The sequence below is a fragment of the Dromaius novaehollandiae genome, chromosome 8 (genome assembly GCF_036370855.1).
Source record: "Dromaius novaehollandiae isolate bDroNov1 chromosome 8, bDroNov1.hap1, whole genome shotgun sequence".
In the NCBI taxonomy this organism is placed as follows: Eukaryota; Metazoa; Chordata; class Aves; order Casuariiformes; family Dromaiidae; genus Dromaius; species Dromaius novaehollandiae.
Genome location: NC_088105.1, coordinates 20,883,542 through 20,900,136, shown reverse-complemented (window position 1 = coordinate 20,900,136; position 16,595 = coordinate 20,883,542). Strand labels below are relative to the sequence as shown.

General features: G+C 37.2%; 1 protein-coding gene across 4 annotated transcripts in view; it reads right to left on the bottom strand.

Annotated features, from left to right (window-relative positions):
* Window positions 1–16,595, bottom strand: part of PLPPR5 (phospholipid phosphatase related 5) — a 166,553-nt gene that overhangs the window by 74,130 nt on the left and 75,828 nt on the right. For all 4 annotated transcript variants that reach the window (XM_064515864.1, XM_064515866.1, XM_064515865.1 and 1 more), the window contains one exon: window positions 423–555. In XM_064515864.1, coding sequence (XP_064371934.1) covers window positions 423–555 — 133 coding nt within the window. The remainder of the gene's footprint in view (window positions 1–422; window positions 556–16,595) is intronic.

The window sequence follows — 16,595 nt, the reverse complement described above, 5'->3', positions numbered from 1 at the left end:
TCATAATACAAGCTCTAGGCTAGGAGAATACTTAAATGCATGTTTGAAGCCAATTCCTGTTTAAGTCCCAACGTCTTCAACTTCGCCTACTAGCTGAGTGCATAACCAACAAAATCTGTTGACTATAGACATGGCATAAGGATATTCCCTTCTCCATTTCATCCTGCTCCAGGCCTGCTGACCACATTTCCCCATTGTGGTCCGAATTCTTTCTATTTTTACTGCTGTTTCTGCAACTAATTTTTTATCCAAACTTCCCAGAAGCTTAATTTGCTACCCAGAAGGAGAGATATCATGGCATCTGAGTTAGGATGACACATGAAATGCTGTATGGTTATCTGAATATTTCCCCCAGGTCAAACTTAATACAGAATTCATCACTCATACTATTCAAAAAATGGAAGCATTAACTTTGCTCATACCAAGGAATCTGATGGTTCTGCGAACTAGTGGATTTATATAACAACAGTCTCCAGTTAATATTGTTTTTTCTTGGTTTTCAAAGTCCTTTGTAGCCAACTGTAGACAAAACACTGCAGTTTCTCCAACAATAATCTTAGGGAGAGGAAAAAAAAGGAGAGAGAAATGGTTCATCAGATCACTATAAGCAAAATATACCAACAATATAAAGATGGTTATCTTGTCTTAAGGAAGGAAAACCAAACCAACACAAAAGCCAACATAAGTAAGTTCTGTATTTTAATCTTATGAGGGAAATACATCATATGGCTTGTTTTACTTTATTTGCACTAAAAGAGAACAAATGTCTATAGCCAGGACTTGGAATCAACATAACATAATGTAGTTTTCAGGATGAGGGGAAAAAGTAAGCAATCTATTAGCTCAAGAACAACGAATTACATAACACACAGGATGTGGACCAAAGCACCAAAACTAAAGGCCCAAACCTGTAAGGTGCTGAACAGTCTTTCAGCTCCCCCATGGGAACTGAAATTCACTGACATTCAACAACTCACAGGGACGGGCTCTAAATTTTGGGCCACAAAGGAAATATTCACAGCACAGCTCCTGTTCATATCAAAGAACTGGTCTGCCAGTAGGTACTTAACAGCATTTGATTCATATTTTGCCACCCAAGTTTATCAATTCTGCTTTTAGTTTTGTTCCTCCTGCTTGAACAAAATGTCACTGCTGATATTTTGGCATTAAGCATGGCCTTCATTACACCAAAACGAATATAGGTCACATTTCTGTAGATTGTGCACATTTCAGTCACTGAAAAATGAAAACATCCACAAATAAAAAAAGGAAAAAATTATAGATTTTGAATGTAAAAGAGCCCCTAAGAGGTGTGTATTTTCCCGTACAGCTAAACGCTGTCCTCAATTTACTTATGACAGTTATGGTGTTGATCCTTAATAGCCAAGGACAAATCTTAAGCATGCATCTACCTAAACCTGTGATACTGAAGCTTTACTGCAGGTATAACAGGTATGATCAAAAAGAGCAGAGCAGAAAGGTCAAACTTTGATTCAACGTGGGACTGATGGCAAGGTACTTCCTCTCTTCTATTTGAAGAACAATAACGCTTATTCACAGGTACATCACACTTCAATAAACAGTAAAGAGCAGCGAATTAAAGCCTTAATACTGCATCCTAATACAACAAAAAATGCTGTCAAATCTGATTCATTGCTTAAGTTTTTCTAAATTTTTGACCTAACAGGATATTATAAACCTTTTCATATATCTCAAGAGATCTGAACAATTTTACATGCAGCACTGCTTGCAAAAAAACATTTAAAGACAACTTTGGGGCAACAACTCATAAACATAGTTTCCTTGTCAACAGGAAGAATGCAATCAATGACTTTACTTAGTTATTCTTAGATCTACGCAGATGACTTTGGGCTAAATTGTGACACACACAGAGGAAAAGGCTTTTCATAAGTAACACGAAACAAATAACAAAAATTGGAGGTGGCAAGTGTGTAACAAGCAAAATTCTGTTTGTCACAGAAACAATCATCTGTTACTTTAAACTGGCTTCACATCCTAGTGGCTTTTCTAGATGAAATAGAAATTTCAGTACCTGAGCTAACAAGTATCCTCTCTTTCTACTTTGATGTAAGGCAAATTTCCAGCGTCCAGAAGTACAATTTCTTCATCTATAATTAACAAATGACCAGTACACATATAAAATATAAGTCAACCTTGAATCCAAATTCACCAAAATTATGACAATGATAAGGAGAACTCAGAGCAATGACTCCTACAGCTCCCATGAAAGGAAAAAAAAACAGTTCTAATATGATTCATAGAGGTGAGAACTGAAACACTAAGATCTTTGCTGTGAGTCATAGTAACTCCCTTCTTTCCTTTGGAATAATGAAATGTCTAGGACTAAGCAATTTGAACATAGTCAGATTCTGCTTTTAACTGCTTTGTTGCCAAACCCAACAGATTTCAGTAAAATTACTGCAAATTTCCAAACTATAGGACAGAACAGAATCCAGGCCAAGAAAAGCACCTGTGAGATACAGTGCTTAAGCCCTTGCAAGAGCACAAACAGCAGACGTCCCTGGCAAGCTGAACTCTCCAACTCTGAGCGGAGTGTCTGAATATGCTGATCCAAGAACACAAGTTCTTCCTTTTGGTTTGCAGGGAAGCTGGGGTTAGCAAATGGGAGAACTGTTCGTTTAATTATCCCAAATGTCAGTATTGGACAGAAGATCTCTTTAACCACCTGGTCTTCATCAGCTGTATGTGGGCCCTGGCTGCTGCAACAATTTTTCCTTGCTACATTTCCCATCTCCACTGGTGACCTGGATGAAGAAAACCACTGCTCCAAGACTACCAAGAGCAGTACTCAAGCTCTTAACAGACCTAAAAATACTCTGACAGCCGGTATGCAGGTGCAAAGGTCAGAATGATGCAGAACTCCGCTAAAGACAAAACATTTGATATACTAGGCCCAGTGCTCTACCCTAAGCAGCAACGTGAGCGGATGGCCATTGTGCACAACAGGCATTCATTTCTATGCTTCTGTTGCTTTTCTTTGATAGAATCCTGCTGGAATTTGGCAATAAATACAGATTCGGTATTTTTCTGTATTGACAGCTCAGATAAGCTGTTCTCCCTTCCTCCATCCTTCCGCACAAGTGCATATCATCTCAATAATCATCCTATTGATGTTTCAAAAAAGGAAGGAAGATCTTCTTTTTCAATCTTAGTAGGTCCCAGGAGAGATTCTGTTTCCCTAAGCGAGCAATTACTTCCCCTTCTTCTCTCCAGCACCACTGGCAATCTTCAGCTCTACAGCATAGAGGATAGGAATGGCAACATCCCTCCTACCCTTTGCCATGATTTGCATGCCTGGTGTATTCCAGGAGGTAACAATTTCTGTATTCCTTCTAGCACAAGGACGGTCATTGCACCTTGCAGAGCATATGCAAGTTGCAACCAGTCATCAAATGACATTTAATGCAACAGAATTATTTGTGCACTTCTTGGATTATCTCAGGGCAAAATGTTTTTGTAATACTTCAAGAGTGAAGGATTCCAATGCAGAACCTGAAAGCTTTGAGAACATCACCTTTTGGTCAAAGCTACAGAAGTTCATGCACAGAAATGTACTTTGCTATGAAAAATAAGTGAGGATATTAGAAGGGTTGGCTTATTCTGTCTAACAGGTCCATACTACCTTAGATCACTACACAGATCTCCTGGAGAATAATATATATTAAAATTCCTAGCTCGTAGATATTTTAACAGTTGTTAAACGCAGAGAACGTCCTCCCCAAAAGCTGAGAAAACCATTCAACACAGAATTAGCGCATGGGAAGTACAAGGAAAAGAACAAACAATTTTCATCTGAACAGTAATGTACAGAGTGCAGACTTATAAGCATACTAAAGAACACAAACAGAATAGTTTTCACAGTCCTTAGATGAAAATGCAATGTATACAACCATTACAACAAAGAGCAAGAGAAGAATGACTGTCCTACAGGCATCAGCCCAAGATCTGACAGGCAATGTTCATGTTACAGTTTTTCTTTGTAACTGCAAAAAAGGCCCTTAGTCTCCATCTGTCTGTGTTCACAATATAAAGAATAACAGAAAAAGTATAAATTGCCCTAGATAAAGATATTATATGTAATATTATGAGCTTCATAAATAGTATTCAGATTATCCTTTCTTTTTATGGAAGTATGGAAAGAGAGAAGCAAGCACAGAAGTAACAGGAAAATACAAATCACGGGAAAAGTTCACGTAACCATCTCCATGGCAATCGTACCCTTTCTGTGATGTGACAGCCCATACAACAGAAAGGTATCCAGTTTGGAAGGGGGTGAGATCTAAAATTATTCTTTCTTCACGTTTCACCTCTTAGCTCCTGTATAACTTACTAGCTGATTTATTCTCATGTGGGTTTTGTATTAGCAACGTATTTACAAAGCACACACTGCAAGTCCCCTCTTTTTGTTTATTGCACAGAATACTTACAGTACACATTCCCTACGCTGATTCCCTCCTCCCAAATTATTTCAGATTTTTGCTGTATTAGTCATCTACTGAAGCAATCTTCAGTTTTTCTAAATCCAAGTAAACCATCCCTAGTTTTAGCATTCCATGTCCATTTAGAAATCTCAACTAATTTGTCCTTCCCCAAATCATTCCTCCAGTGTATTCTTAACTTGGTTCTAAATTATGAGCTCTTTTTCAACTCAAAATGTCAAACCTGACTCATTCAAAATATCAGAGCTAGAACAGCTCTGACCTTGTTGATTTTCCAGTATACTGACTCCATAAACTTCCTCTAGTGTCACATATGGTTTACAGCAGCCAGCACCTATATAAATGAATGACTTTAGATCAGCACCTCTGAAATACTAATGAGGTTTATTTTATGGACTACCTCTAATAGATGACAAAACTTCCTAAAAAACTCAAGTTAGAATTAAATATTCATTTGAATGACAGGATTTCTGAGAGTGTATTAATATATTTAAACACAAAGAAATAAAGTCCTGAAGCTTAAGGTTGATAATCTCTACTTTGGATTAGGCAAGAAATTTCTGTGCACACATTCATAGTTCTTTCCTGTTAACATCTACTTTAGCCTATATAAACTTTCATGGAGTATTTCATATAGGCCAGGACACACAGTGGGATACATGATTACCACTCTGCCATTTCTCAGGGTTATGCTGTAGCTACAGCAACTGCTAAGATAGATGAGTAATATCAAAAGGCAGTTACTGCATTAAAAAGACTGCTAAATTTTCATGTTAAACTGTTGACAATATTGTGCACTGTAATTTCTCTTCTCATTTCTCTTTTTCATTCACTGCATTTTTCTCTAACCCAAATCCTAACCACGACTTCAGCGAGACCACTTGCAAGGAATTACATGACAAGGGATTCTCCCCTTGGAGAACGAATGTCTCACTCGGTCCGCAGCACTGTTTTTTTCTCTGGAATGACTCGTTCATACTTCCTTATGGGGCAGAAAAGGAAGCTAACAACCTAAGCCAAAAAGTCCTGGAAAAGACTTCTGTAATAGGCATGTAGATGATAAATAGAGTCTGATGTTGCATTTCCCCCCTATCCCTCATCAGTTCCTGTTATAATTTTCCCACTTTAAAATGTGGGGTAGATTTCTTTCAAAAACATGGCTTCCATGTGCTTTCTTGTTTCAGTTCTTTATCTTGTCTTTTTATCAGAACGCAAGACCATGGGCTATTTCTGGCTTATCTCCCCTTTAAAAATCTCATCAATATACCACAGAGCACAGTGATCTTCAGAGGTTAGAAAATCTAGCAGCATAAACCTTGGTCCTCAGTGATGCTGTAGAGAAGCTCCACTGTCTCCTTTAAAGCAAAATTGCTGTGTGAGGTGACAGCTCTGGCAGGAAAAGCAGTAACAGTATATCCAGCAGTAGCAATTTCAAGTTCATTATGCAGAGTTTTCCCTTGAGGCCATTTTCTTTGTGTTTTTCTTGTACTCATTGCTTCTTGCTTGCTTAAACTGACAGCAAATGCCCTGGTTAATTTCCACACAAGCACATTTTCTGTAGTAAAAAATGACCACAAGTTTTGAGGAAAATGAAAAAAAAAACCCCTCAGATAAATCCATCTGCTATGGATTAACTAAAAAATACCCCCTTCATTCAGCATGAAGAAATAGGACCACACTGCACAGCAGCTTGTGAAAGTGAAGAGAAAAGATGTGGAAAAAAAAACCTCAGTAGGTTTTGGGTTTTTTTTTTCCCAGAAAATGTTATTTTTGAAAATATATACTCTTCCTCTTAATTTTTTTGAGAAAATTACTATCAAAATTTTAATATGGTTCTTGGTACTTATTTGGTCATGGCCACTCCTAAAAGAAAAATATCAGTATAAAATTTTTATGTTGAATACTCAAATATTATCTAAAATTAATTATTTCTTTATAGTACACAGTATGTGCACATGTCATTAAACACTAATGTTACTTCTTACTGGGATAAATATTCTTTACTGCTCTTTATGATACATTGTACACATAGTCATTATGTAATAACCGTGAAAGTTGCTCATTTTATACACATTTTACTGCTACTTGGAAGTGAGAAGCGCATATTAACCAAACATTTATAACCAGAGAGCTTTAAGGGAACCTTGTGAGTACATAACCAAATAGAACTGACCAACTTGGTCACCGACTCTCAGTCACGGAATTATTTCCATTCATTACTTTATCATATGACAGACGAAAGTGAAATATTTTTAAATAAAGTGTCTAAAAACTTTTTTTTTTTTTTTTAAAGCGGAGCTATTGATCGTGCATGTAAATACCTTCTCCTCTATAGAACGCATGTGTGACCTACCAAAGTCTCTGTATGGCACACTGCTACCGGTACTGGAACCATACGACACAAGAGCAAAGTTCAGGCACATAAAAGATCATTTTGAGATACAGTTATCAGAACTCTGCTATTCTGAGTGTAACTAAAGGAACTGCCTTGTGCCATCACCACAAAGGGCCAGAAGGCAAGTCCTGAATTCCAGCACACGCGGTCGTGCGTTTGATGCTCAGCAACAGAAGCAGAGGGGAGACCATGCAGCACCACGGGGAAGAGCCAGCCCTGGAAAGGTTCTTCTTTACTCTTTACGGGAACATTTGCTCTGCCTTCAGCCCACTTCACCCAGTGTGGCTGGCATTATATTCCCTCCTCGTGTCTGCTAAACCTTTTAGATCGCTGTGAGATGAAGTGTCCAGCAGCTCTGTACTGCAATTCTCTAGAAGATCAGAAATGGCCAGGACACTAGGAAAACTAAGTCAGGAATGCTAACAGGGCAGTCTGAGGGCCAAACAAGCGTCTGGCATCTGTCTCCAAAATCACCTAACTGCTCACAGAGTTTCGTATTACTGGGACAAATTTTATTGATGGATGCATTCCAAGAGGTAAAAAATAACAGACTTAGGTGAAAACTGTTTTTCCCATGTAACAGACCTTTTCTAATTTTAAAAAAATAAACCTCAAAAGCAAGAAAACACATTAATTTAGAGAAAATCATCAAAACCCCAAAAAACTAATGATTTTGAATTGAAAATGGTAAGATGGAAAAAAAAAGAATCAATTCAAAACTGACTTATAAGAGCAAGTAAAAAAAGAAATCAATTCACATTTCAAAAGGTAAAGCTACTTCAAACTGAAAATCTTCAAGTAAGGTTTATCTAAATAGGACATTCATAAAGGTTTTAAATTCTTCATTTTCTTTTTGCAAGAATGAGGATGCCACCGAACTTTACATGTGAAAGTTTAGGATAACCAAGGGATATTTTCCAACAAAAAACATATCTTTCAAAGTTTCCAAGCCCCACACTTCCCACCACAAACAGACCTGGTGAGGAAGAAGGGTTCTATTATGATCATGGATCAATTAATTTTAGTCTCTGGACCTTTGAATGATACTTGAAAGAGCTAGAGCTGTTGTTACATGTAATTACTTCACTAGGAATTCTGAAAACAACTTGACATCAAAGTTTTTCTTTTTTCAGGTGTGTAGCATAAACCTTTAAAATACTCATAAATTTGCAAAGGAGAACCAAATATGCTCAAAGCCCTACCATGCATCTTCTTTATTAGAAGATGTATTTCACACAATATCATTGCAATGTGATGAAATTAAACCCTGCATCCAGCTGTATCACTTAAGTCTTACATTTGATGCAAGTGATATATGTGATTAAGATTGTGACTCCTTATGTCCTGGCCTTGGTAAGCACCTTTGCACTTCGACTGTTCAAGAAAACACAGTATTTTGTTGCGTATGTTGACGAAGATTAGTTTCTTAAGCCTTCTATGCATATTGAAAACTTTATTCATTGACGAGCTCAGCACCGATGCTTAGGATACCCATACCAAGAATCATTTTGAATGGCTATTATTTACTTTGCTACTTTATGCCTTAAACCCTTTGATCTGTACAACTACACTTACCTACTCAGGATGAAGATTCAATTGCAAAATTCAACATACGCTATCATTTATCACTGTTTGAACACAAACAGGTCACATAACAGGCATCTCAAAAATCTTGATCACAAACTAGTAGTATTACAGTCAGTATATGTCCAGAACCAACTGTTCTTAGAGGCTCCGAGGAAGCAGAATATCTCAATCTCCTGTTTTTCACACTGCCTTGCTTCTACCTCATTTCTTCTCAAGGTCAGCTATATTTTGCAGCCACATTATTCCTCAGATTGGTTCAAGGAAACCTACTTCCACTGAAAAGTGATAGTCACCAAACAACCGAAACTGAAGGACCAAAAATTGTATCATTATAAGCACACTGACATTTTGTTACTGTCAATTACTATTTGATCTACAAACATAAAACGTTTAAGTAGGTGGCTCAATAAAACAACCCCCCACACTTTTTTCATAAATTTTTTTTTTTACTTTTACAGTAAAATAGCTTTCCTTGAAAGTACATAACTAGCTTCACTGTAACTACAATGGCCTCTAAGTAAAAGTCTCTTCCTTTACAAGTATCTTAAGGCTACAGTATAATTGTCAGCTAATCAATATATTAAGATCATCATCTTTTTTCCAGTTGAAATCAAAGGTAACATCCCCACTGAATTCACACAGGGCAGGACTGGTTGTGTAAAAACACAGCATTCTAGATCAAGAGCAATACTTCAGACAAAGTGAGGAGATGGGTGTTAGCTATGAATGCTCTCCCAAAAAGATGATAAAATAAAACCAGGAAGCCATGCCAATTTTACAGGGGACTAGTACAAAATGTTTTGGAAGTAGGTTTAACAGGTTAGATAAATCAGAAAGAAGAGTCCAAAATTATAAAGTCCACCCTTGAGTATATTACCTTAAAGTCTTTCGTCTTAAATAATACTTTATACACTTCACATTGTCAGCAATTAATGCAAAGGATCCAGGTGTCATTAAAAATGAGTTAGCCACACTTTAAAAGCCACTGTATGGGAAGCATTTGCTCTGGAACCATGACTTTATTCTGAGCCGCCTCACATCTGATTTACTTGTGCATATTTACTCTTCTGCACATTACTGACACTCAGCATAAAACTACTAAGACTATTGCAGCAAACCATTACAGTAGAACTAGTAAGTAACAAACCCCATCAGTGTTAATACACATTTCTAATGTATGAGGAAGCCTAGAAACAAACACAAACAAAAGCTTGGAAGGAAAAACGGGGACTGAAACTTTTACTGACGCTTCAGTGACACAGTCAAAACGAATGAAACTGTGGCTCTAGCAAAGAGAATTTCTGCAGCTTCACTGACTTCAAGCAGAGCCATGCCATTATTCCAAACATGGTCACAAGAGATACTGACCATTGAGAACAAATTCTGAAGAAAGAAATCAGAAGTCTCTCCACCAGGCACCCCCAAAACAACAACTAATAAGAACAAACACACAACAACCATTCACCTACACTTCTCTCCTCAGTCTTGAAAGCTGTAACTTCAGAGTGTGCATTTCTCCTTGAGAATGTTATTATAATAAATGAATATACTGAAGTGATGTTCATTAGAAACAGAATTTTAATGAAGGCACAGAAACAGGAGTATAGGACTGTTTATAACATGAATATCAGAGGTTTTAATGATTATTTATCTCTTCTTGTAACAATGTAATGGTAGTGAATTAGCCGGTGAGCTTTTCTACAGAACAGTATATACAACTAGCTTATCACATTTGTCTTTATTTGGTATGTGTGTATGCGAAGAGAACATTTCAATAATGATTCTATATATTGTAGAACAAATATAGAGAATTTACTTTACATTTTTTTGCAAATATGATTTGCACCACTCTTGTCACTCTTTCAATTCTGCTCCACAATGTCTATTTTAGTGCTCCTGCCACAAATCCAGATGGCTGCAGATGTGCAGCTGGCAACACTATGTTGTCTGACCCTGTTTAGGAATTTACACAATGCAGTGCTTGAATAAAGAGGAAGTGCCAAGTGCCCTCGTTAGCACAGCAGCCAATGAGCTGAGATGGGAGCAAAAAGAGGGGGAAATTTTAGCAAAAAATTCCTAGTACAGGAAATGCCTATGAGACAGAGGGGAGATTGTATACTTCGCTGTGAAGACAGCAGAGCATAAAAACAGCTCTTTTAGGCACGCAGCAGTACTCTGAAAACTAATTGTAAATCTATAGGCCAAAATAAGCCTAACTACTTTTCCTCAGTATCTGCCTATACCTCCTTCCACTCATACAATAGCACACATTGGTTTACCTTAACACAGACTACCTTCTTTGTATAAACTGTAAAGTAATAGTAAGAAGATGTTGCTGGCTTTATCAAATATCTTCAGAGAAGCTCAACTGGTGAGAGAAGTGTTTTAAAGAAGACATGGATGAATCTATGTAAGAATGTTAGATCTTGCGAAGTTTTGACATTGACTGTCTTCAACGCAGACTTTATACAAGCTTGCATTTGGTCTTCTCTGTGAAGACAATAAAGGGGTATTAGATAAAATATATAACTGTTCTGTAAATTTATGTACATGTATTGTGGTTTTAATCTGCACTGGACCTATTCTCTCATTATCTGAACAACTTCAGCTCTTACTAGAAAGTGAAGTTCAAAGTATGCTGTGCTGAAAGGTGCTTTCACACGTTGAACAATATCATAACCTTTTTAGGTAGTCTAGTGTAGTGAACTAATTCTTTCAGGCATTACTTTTTTGTCTGTCTGCATTCAAGGTTAAACATCCGTATGAACTAAACTATGGACACAAATCAACCACCTAGGAGTGACTATTTTCTGGCTGCATGTTGTGCATACACACTCACATATGTACTTTTTTTTTTTTTTTTTAAGAAATAGTCTCTGCTTTATGATTTCTTTTACAGTGGATCTAATTATGTAACAAAAACAATCAAATCATAAACAAAAGAAATACTGGATAGAACTGCAATATTGAGTCTGAAATTGAATGTGGTTCCATAAAATGATCCTATAAGCAACACATTGATTCACATATATTGCTCCTCAGGAAAGTCCTGCTACTGCAGGTAGCACTGAAGCATGTCATTAAATCCCACCAATACCAAGAGAATTAATTAATACATACCTAGCTCTTGGATAATTCTTTTCATGCATAGATTTCAACATGCTTTACAAAGAAGCCTAGTTTCACTTGACAGCTAGGAAGTGGAGGCTAAATCTACATCCTGCTTGGGGAGGCCAGGCCCCTTAACCAAGACAAAGCCTGATCTAGCTCGCACCCCAGCTCCGTACATTCCTTCTGTCCGCTGCAGATGTCTGTGCACTATTTACATATCCCAAGGTCAGTCTGCCTACATCTGCCTTTGCTAAAGACTCTGAAAAGTGTCCCCATGACTGACTGAACTGCTGACTTCAGCCACAGGGGCAAATAGGACCATGGGAACAGACAGGCTGCCCTCACCACAGTTCCCCTAAGCTTGCTTGCGGCCTACATTACCATGCACCACAAGCTCCTGAGCCCTCCCTCGGGGCCTCTCAGCCACTCAGACTCACATCCATGCAATTTAAATGCACAGCCTTGAGCCCAGCCTCACAGCAGGAGTACAGATACACCCCGATGCGTCCAAGGATGTCCACCAGAGCAGTGGGAGAGGCAGAAGCAGGAGATGCTCTAGACACCAAGCTATATCCACATATGATCAAACTACTCTGTATGTGCTGGAACTTGGGCACGTCCAAATGTTGTTCTACATAAATATGAACTTAAGCACAGAGATAGTTTTCTGTGAACTAGGAGGTCAGACTTCAGACATTAGCTGGTAGCAATTTGGCTGAATTCCCCTTTGTCAGCAAAGCCAATGTAATGGATAATCTATGCACCCACTCCGTAAAACTCAGAAAAATAACGTGTATTGGCCCGTCTTAATTAAAGGAGGTTAAGCTAAAATAGTTTACCTTGTGCTCTCTACATGCTCCCAGTTGGCACGTGGTCAGTTACTGCAGCTCAGCTGGCCCACGATTAACAGATCTTTAAGCAGAATTAAGTCAGTCATGTCTGAATGCCCTAAATTACTATGGACAGGTCACCCTATTACTATCCAAAATAACTATATTTGGAAGCTGAGTTCCAGTTACTGATTCTAATATTTAATTCTTGATTTAAAAAGAGACAAACTACAAACTGACCCCCCCCCCCCAAAAAATCCTCATAATATTATTCAGAGTTTGAGTGACAGAACGTATGACTCAGATCCCTTTTAGAGACAGCATGAAACCTACCAGCCTAAAACAACTTAAAGACTGTTTCAAAATGTTATGTAGAGGGGAAAAAAAAAAAAGTCAGAACAGCAGGATACTGTTGGGCTGACTTCTATTCTTGCTGGCTTTTTACAAAAACTCTAATCAGTTTAGGAATTAATGTTTTCATTCATACTCCTTAACCCTACATGGGTGAGAGGCAAGACGTAATATCCACAGAACCCAGTAAAAGGAAAAAAACTATTTATAAAGAAGAAAATCCTTAAAACAGAGAATTATATTGCATTTATAATTAATTGTACATCAGTTATTATACATATTATATGCACATTAATGAAACTGTATAACTATATAACATATAATAATTATACAATGTGTAATTATGATGCATTAACACAATACGTACAAAATCATAGGGGATGTTGTCCAGAACAGTAAGTAGAAATGGAATTCACAGCCAATTGAGTTTGTGCCCAGTATAACCATAGTTTTATAGATATATGGTGTATCCTACCCACAAAATAGCATCCAGGATCAAGATTTAATTTTGAAGAGATTGAACAAATTATTAGATTAGTAGATAGTAGATTAAAAAAAAATCTTAATATAGCAAGTAATTTTTCTACTGATTTTCTAGTGTTTTACATAGAAAATATATTCCCACCTGCAGGTGAGGTGATCTGAACAAAGCCAAGCTGCAGATCAGGGACAGCAAGTGCTATAACTTCAGTCTTCCCACTCCCTCTCCAATGCCACATTCCCCATATTATACGCGACTATTAAGGACCAGCATATTCACAGGGGGTTTTCTGAGTATTGGAGTCTTCTGAGTAATGGAGATATGGTATATCCATCTCAGCTAGGCTTTTTATTTCTAACCTATGAGGTACATTACACCTTAGCTAAGTAAGAACCATTTATGATGAAAGCTGGGATGTCACCCACTTCAATGTATCTGAGAGAAGCTGTAAGAGCATTGCAAAGGTTTTTAAATATCACACTGCTCTTAAGGCTGAAAACACAGCTAAAACTACTTACAATTCTATTTTTGCTGTTATTTATTACGCATCATATGAACACCAATCTTCTCAATCCTCTATGATGTACAATGAGCAAGAATTGCTTCGTGTAGAAATGGATTATTACTTCAGGCTTACTATTTTAGATTACAAACAATGCATTCAAATTCCCTAATCATATGGTGCAGGATCAGTTGGATTAACAATCTCTCACTAAAACATAAGTGCATCATTTATAGGACAAGCAGACATTCAGCTGCTGCAAACAGAATCCCGTCCACCTTGTTCACATCTGCTTGCCACTTTACCTCCAGATAGCCCATCAAGCAATGAAATGTATGGTCCTAGATTTTTTTTTATAAGTAGCATGCATAGCAAGCACAGTAGAAGCTATAAATTCAACTGGTAGTAAAAATATAGCTTTTGCAAGCATTTTTTTTTTAATGTAAGCTATCATAGCACAACAGGAGGGAGGACAGACACCAAAGAAGGATTCCAAAGAGACCCCACTACAATGGTGCTGAGTCTTTATTATTTCTCTTGGTTACAGCTCTGCTGGATTAGTGGCTTTATGCTGGGATAAAAACAGCATCAGACTATCAAACCATGTATTTGTCTTCGTATGTGTCCTAACAGGCCAATACTGACATCTGGTACACAAAACTACTGCAAACCTTAGCAGTGAGATTTATGTTTTATTCTTAAGTCAAATTGCAATGCAATGCAATTATCCCTTCACAAAGGAAAAGTATGATACAAACTGCCCCTTAGATTATCAGCTACTGTCAACATCCCCCCACCTAGAAAAAAAGTGACTTTCTGAAGCCCCTAACATTTGCACATTAAAAAAAAAAAAAAACCAGCTCATTCTACATGTCATTTTTTTTATATGTGTCCGTCCCCCCCTTCCCCCCCCCCAGGGAATATAAGAATGAAAGAAGAAAACTGATAGAGAAAATTGTGCACGCAGGTTGAAACAGAACTATGAAGGCTGAGAATGAAAGGGCCCTTCAGAAACAATATGATCACAGAATAAACAAAGTATTCTGGCAATTGCCTCTTCATGCAAAGTCTTAACAGCTGTCAAACATGCCAATAAGAAAAGGAGACTTATAAATAAGCTTTCGCTAATCAAAGATATTCCAGGACTACTGAAATAGCTCATATATCAAGAAGGAAAAGACTGTTCCTTAGGCAAGTAAAACCATTTCCATTTGATTTCAGAGGATAGATTTGGTCTACCCGATTCATATGGGGCTGAAGGTGTAATTCTAATCTTTTGTTGCATTATCTTTATTATTTCCAAGACAGTATTGGAGATGTTCAAATACTGCAGCTAAAAAACTAACAAAAGAGCTGATTTCTGGCACAGTACATTCACAGAGGACAGTTCCAAAAACAGTTCATTTTCAGAACTGGAATTCTAAGCTGTGTTCTTCTTTCACTTCTAACAATTAGCTGACAGAGAATATTTTCCTGTATCAGAAATGGATGGCACTCCAGCATCTCATGAACAACACTGTTACACCAGAGTAAAATGGTTTCGAAGTGAACTACAGGTAAACTAAAAGCTACTCCGACAAGAACATTTTGAAAACTAGCCTGATCTGAAATCAGGTCAGTCCTGATGCAACAAAACATGGACTCATAGGTGTCAGAAGGAAAACAGGGACTACCAGCTTTGAAAAGGAAAAGAATCAGATAGGAACATATCCTATCATATCAGCTATATCTATGTGCTAGAAGCAAGCAGTGCATTTACTTCAGGTCTTTGCACATCCTTCATTTACTCTGAAGTGCTCAGATCTGGAACTACTAAGAGAGCAGGAAAGACACTGAAGAAAGAAAGACTTAAGAAATCTGTGCTGATTCTTCAAATGGTAGCTTTCCTTTCTTGTTATTCTCAGACTGATCTCAGTTCTTCATAAAGCATGAGGTTACAGTAAATTCCTGCAAAAAAATGTTACACTTCTCACTTTACAGTTTTTTTGCCAGATTCCAAGATTCCTTCCTGAAAAGATCAGTAAGGAGAAAATTATTGAGTAAAGCTAAGCTGGAGGCAGAATGCCTGATTTTTTACACCCATTCCCTGTTTGGGATATGCCAGTGAAAAGACTCATACAGACTACTAAAAAAATAAAATACAATACATGATGTCTGAACGACATTTTTTTCAATTATGATATTAAGAGGATTATGCTAAAACACAAATTAGTCTTTAATTGGTTTACAGAGAAATATGAATATGCTAGGAATTTGCCCAGGCAAATAGAACAGTGTATATTCTATGAATAAGTACCATAATCATCTGCTTGTTACTTGGAAATAAAAACAAACAGCATTAGCATAATAAAACTGTTTATCCTTCTTAATGAAAATATGTCATTATCTCCTCCTAGTTTTTATAAAGCAGTCACTGTACATCATAGGTCCAATAATCATTGAGTTTTACACAGATTATTTGCTTAAATAGTCTTGTCATTTTAGACAATCTGTATTAGTGTGTGGACTCATTAAAAGAATCCTTTAGCTCAGTTAATAGTATTTGACAGAGGACAAAATTATTAAGATCTATCAGAAAGAAATTATGCAGAACAGATCATTTTATAGATTCTGAAAACTAGAGAAACTAGCCTCACATTCTACAAATCATTCCTACTGGAAGCTAAAGGATTAGACTGACGTATATTTCCCGAGCTACATCTGTCATAACGAGTCTAAAAAAGCAACCAGCCCACCGAGCAAAAACTGGCACTTCGGGAAATGTTTTAAATAGCACCGAGCTCTAAACCATCACTTTTATGCTTCTTTTCATATATTTGAATAGCCATATTTCTTGTCACCTTCACAACATTAAAGA